This window comes from Neopsephotus bourkii, unplaced genomic scaffold (genome assembly GCF_033783945.1).
Source record: "Neopsephotus bourkii isolate Nb327-2 ecotype Australia unplaced genomic scaffold, CSIRO-AGI_Nbou_v1 NB_1370, whole genome shotgun sequence".
NCBI classification, from domain to species: domain Eukaryota; kingdom Metazoa; phylum Chordata; class Aves; order Psittaciformes; family Psittacidae; genus Neopsephotus; species Neopsephotus bourkii.
Window position 1 is genome coordinate 45563 of NW_026901849.1, and position 4782 is coordinate 50344.

The 4782-nt window shown below is 57.3% G+C and overlaps 2 protein-coding genes across 2 annotated transcripts; one reads left to right on the top strand and one right to left on the bottom strand.

Moving 5' to 3' along the window:
• Window positions 1-2073: 2073 nt before the first annotated feature.
• Window positions 2074-2636, bottom strand: LOC133219555 (feather keratin Cos1-2-like). Its single transcript, XM_061366959.1, has one exon. The coding sequence runs from the start codon at window positions 2510-2512 to the stop codon at window positions 2207-2209; it is 306 nt and encodes a 101-aa protein (XP_061222943.1). The 5' UTR covers window positions 2513-2636; the 3' UTR covers window positions 2074-2206.
• A 173-nt stretch (window positions 2637-2809) lies between these two features.
• On the top strand, window positions 2810-4572 carry LOC133219554 (feather keratin Cos1-2-like). The gene is made up of 2 exons (XM_061366958.1): window positions 2810-3693; window positions 3982-4572. The coding sequence occupies exon 2, from the start codon at window positions 4003-4005 to the stop codon at window positions 4306-4308; it is 306 nt and encodes a 101-aa protein (XP_061222942.1). The 5' UTR covers window positions 2810-3693; window positions 3982-4002; the 3' UTR covers window positions 4309-4572.
• Window positions 4573-4782: the final 210 nt, after the last annotated feature.

The following is a 4782-nucleotide window of genomic DNA, read 5'->3' on the forward strand; positions in this document are numbered from 1 at the left end:
CTACAGCCCATGTGTGCCCTGCCAGCCCTGCGGCCCGACCCCGCTGGCCAACAGCTGCAATGAGCGCTGTGTCAGGCAGTGCCAGAGCTCCACTGTTGTCATTGAGCCTCCTGCTGTGGTGGTGACCCTGCCCGGCCCCATCCTCAGCTCCTTCCCTCAGAACACCGTTGTGGGCTCCTCCACCTCCGCTGCCATTGGCAGCATCCTCAGCTGCGGTGGAGTGCCCATCAACTCCGGGTGCTGTGACCTCTCTGGCATTTCCCGACGCTATGGTGGCAGGAGGTACCTCCTCTGATAAACGTGCTGGAAGAGCCCCAGGAAGAAACATGGAGGAAGTCAGGGCATGGTGCTGGACAGAGGATCGATCTTCTGGATGTTGCTTTCAACACAGCTGAATGACCTTTCCTTTCTCTCTCTTCTCCACGGCCAAGAACCACAGCCTCTTGGCTTCCCCAAGGGATCCCTGCACTGGTGCCCTCCACTTGCAGTCTTTGTTTCCCTCTTTTAACTCATTAAAGTTCTGCTTCACTGGCAAGCCTGGCCTCCTTGTGATCCTTCTCTCTGTGAAGCCTCACCAGGCTGCCAAATGGGAAGGGTGTTGCTCATGAGTGGAAGGGGGTGAGGGCACAAGGAGACTCTTTTCCATTCACAAATGAATGGGAGGTTGGGACACCCTGCAGGAGCTGGAGCTTTTTGATACTGTCCCTTGGAGATGAGGAATACATCCTTGGTTGCTCTACTGCCAGTGACTATCTGGCCTTCCCTTGCTGTGTCCACAAAGCACTCATGGCAGGAGGCCTTGAGGCATCAGCAAATCCATGACTTCTTGAAGAAGGGCATTTCTCTTGTTATTCTCAGAGCTGTGCTGGGGTGGCAGGGGCAGTGGGTGATCATAGAATCAGATCATAGAATAATTAGGATTATTTGCTCTGCAGAATAGCAGAAGTCGTAATGGAGGGAACAGTCTTTGGGATAGCCAATGGCTTCTACTCCACCTTCCTCTTTTCTCCACGACCCAGTCTAGGTGCCATGACCAGCAGCCATGGGCAGGAGTAACAGGGATGTGCTATTAGAAGGAGTAACTGCTGAATGCCCCGAGGCTGGAGCTAAGCGTGCGGGAGGTGAGGGCATTCAGCACAGAAAATGGGGACAGTGAAACTGTTCCTGAGGGACATCAAATAGCTCTGACATGGTGCACACAAGGAAATGTGAAGCTTTGTAAGGATGAGGTTACTGGGTGCACAGACTCCGGCATCTTGACTGCTTCAATCTCCCTCCAGAGAACTGTAATGGGGAATTGTCTCCATTGTGGGGGGAGAGGGTTATTTACATATAAATCACATGCTCACAGTGAAGAACAACAGGGAGCATTACCTGAGAATGAAGACCAAGGCCTACAAAGGAAATTTTCAAGTATCATTTAAAAGCACATCTATATGTTTGCATTCATAAAGAAGCCACATTCTTTTGATAAGAGAAGATGAACAACTGAAATAGAATGAGATCCTGCTGGGGGTGCTGCATTCACAGGTAGTGGGGACTAAATAGAACAGCCTGAGTTTGCTGATACCAGTCTTAAGTGTTGCGTTACCTCAGTCCTTCATGCCTGGAGAGAGCTGGGTTCTGGCAGGTACTGAAGGACTGTATGAGGTAGGATCTCATCTGCCTGTGCCCGTGTGTTCTGGGCATGTAGGGGTAGTGAGCTGGGTGTGTAGGGGAGAAGAAGGCAGAGATGAGGCTGTTGGTTGCCCTCCAGCAGTACTGTCTCCTCACGACCACTCAAGACACCCTCTGAAGCCAGCTCTCCCTGATGGCCATTGCCGGTGGAGTAGCCCGGGATGTTTTTGTCACCTCCAAGGGGAAGCAGAGAGTAAGATTTCCCACAGAAGGAAGGAGCACTCAGAGACCCAGGCTTGGATGCAGCACAACTTTAATGAGTGTAAAGAAGAAAAGGAGGTGGCTCCCAGGGAGCACCGGGGGCAGGCACCAAGATGCGGTGCAGCTCCTGCAGGGTGTCCGCCTGCCTGTCCCTCACAGGGAGGGAGGGAGGCCAAGAGGACCCCACTGGGCTGGTGCAGGAGGTGGAGACAGGAAAGGAATGGAGAGGAGAGTGGGAGAAGGAAACAGCACCGCGAAGCTCTATCTCCTGTCCAGATCCATGGTGGGAGGTGGTGGAGGCCCTTGCCCGAGGATGCTGGCAGCAGCTTTAGCAGGGTCTGCACCTGGTGCCGCAGTAGCGGTTGGTGATGCAGGAGAGGTCGAAGCCCCCAGAGTTGATGGGCACTCCCTCACAGCTGAGGATGCTGCCAACGGCAGCGGAGGTGGAGGAGCCCACAACGGTGTTCTGAGGGAAGGAGCTGAGGATGGGGCCGGGCAGGGTCACCACCACGGCGGAGGGCTGGATGGCGACGGTGGAGCTCTGGCACTGCCTGACACAGCACTCATTGCAGCTGTTGGCCAGCGGGGTCGGGCCGCAGGGCTGGCAGGGCACGCACGGGTTGCAGCAGGACATGTCTGGATGCTGGAGCTTCACCTGGACACAGGGCAGGGGCAAGCAGAGGATGGGACACGGGAGCAGCAGCTCTGCACCCAAGCCTGGGCAAGCCAAGGCACCTCCCGGCCCAGCACACGCTGAGCACCTCTAAGCCCAGCAGCCAGCTCAGCTCAGTCCCAGCCTCTCTCTGCACAAGCCCTTCTCTCCCCTTCCCTCTCCCACCACAAGCAGCTCCCAGCCCTGCGCTACCACAGCCCCGCTCAGCTCAGACACACGGGGAGGAACGACCTGCTCTGGAAGCAGCAGCACAAGAGGCTTCGCACTCACCTGATTCCCAGCAGAAGGAGGCGAGAGAAGTGGATGAGGAGCAGAGACCTGGGCTGCCTTTTATAGTGGCCCTGCAGTGCCTCAGGCCCACAGGCACCTTTGTGGCAGCAGGAATTTCCTGGCAAGCTCATGGCAAATGCAAACCCTCCCAGGTAATGGCAGGGGCCGTGTCCCAGTTTCCAGCACTGCTGCCTTTTAATTTCCTGGCTCATGTGCTTTGCCATAGGAAGGCTTCTGTCAGTGCCGGGGTGAGGAGCCCAAGGGTTTGCAGTGGAGGATCCCACAACTGTAGGCCCAGCACAGGTGTCCTGAGAGCACTGTTGGTGCTGCAGTAGGCTCCAGCCCTCCCAGCAGAAGCCCATCTGCACACAACAATGGCCTTCCCTCAGAGAGAGCTGAGGGGAGCAAGAGGAAAGGCTGTGCCATGTCCTCTGCTGTGGCAGCCCTTGGGCATGCGGAAGAGAAGCAGCAGAGCGGTGCCCATTTCCTGACACCTTGGCCACAAGCAAGCCCACAGGAATGAGCCAGGAGCACATCCCCTGCCTGCACGGGATGCACCAGCCCTTGATGGGAGGCTTCTGCTGCGCTCACGTGGTTCTGCCTGGAAACCCTTGGGCTTCTCATCCCGGCACTGACAGAAGCCTTCCTATGGCAAAGCACATGAGCCAGGAAATTAAAAGGCAGCAGTGCCGGAAACCGGGACACGGCCCCTGCCATTACCTGGGAGGGTTTGCATTTGCCATGGGCTTGCCAGGAAATTCCTGCTGCCACAAAGGTGCCTGTGGGCCTGAGGCACTGCAGGGCCACTATAAAAGGCAGCCCAGGTCTCTGCTCCTCATCCACTTCTCTCGCCTCCTTCTGCTGGGAATCAGGTGAGTGCGAAGCCTCTTGTGCTGCTGCTTCCAGAGCAGGTCGTTCCTCCCCGTGTGTCTGAGCTGAGCGGGGCTGTGGTAGCGCAGGGCTGGGAGCTGCTTGTGCTGGGAGAGGGAAGGGGAGAGAAGGGCTTGTGCAGAGAGAGGCTGGGACTGAGCTGAGCTGGCTGCTGGGCTTGGAGGTGCTCAGCGTGTGCTGGGCCGGGAGGTGCCTTGGCTTGCCCAGGCTTGGGTGCAGAGCTGCTGCTCCCGTGTCCCATCCTCTGCTTGCCCCTGCCCTGTGTCCAGGTGAAGCTCCAGCATCCAGACATGTCCTGCTGCAACCCGTGCGTGCCCTGCCAGCCCTGCGGCCCGACCCCGCTGGCCAACAGCTGCAATGAGTGCTGTGTCAGGCAGTGCCAGAGCTCCACCGTCGCCATCCAGCCCTCCGCCGTGGTGGTGACCCTGCCCGGCCCCATCCTCAGCTCCTTCCCTCAGAACACCGTTGTGGGCTCCTCCACCTCCGCTGCCGTTGGCAGCATCCTCAGCTGTGAGGGAGTGCCCATCAACTCCGGGGGCTTCGACCTCTCCTGCATCACCAACCGCTACTGCGGCACCAGGTGCAGACCCTGCTAAAGCTGCTGCCAGCATCCTCGGGCAAGGACCTCCACCACCTCCCACCATGGATCTGGACAGGAGATAGAGCTTCGCGGCGCTGTTTCCTTCTCCCACTCTCCTCTCCATTCCTTTCCTGTCTCCACCTCCTGCACCAGCCCAGTGGGGACCTCTTGGCCTCCCTCCCTCCCTGTGAGGGACAGGCAGGCGGACACCCTGCAGGAGCTGCACCGCATCTTGGTGCCTGCCCCCGGTGCTCCCTGGGAGCCACCTCCTTTTCTTCTTTACACTCATTAAAGTTGTGCTGCATCCAAGCCTGGGCCTCTGAGTCCTCCTTCCTTCTACAGTCACCATTTCACTCTGTTCAGGGGAAAAGTTGGAGGTGGGAGGGATTGGCGTCACAGCAGTGAATTTTGTCGCTTGTAAACATGGTAAATGAATTTCATGTTTCATGAAATTATAGAACCATAGAACATTTTGTTTTGGAAGAGACAT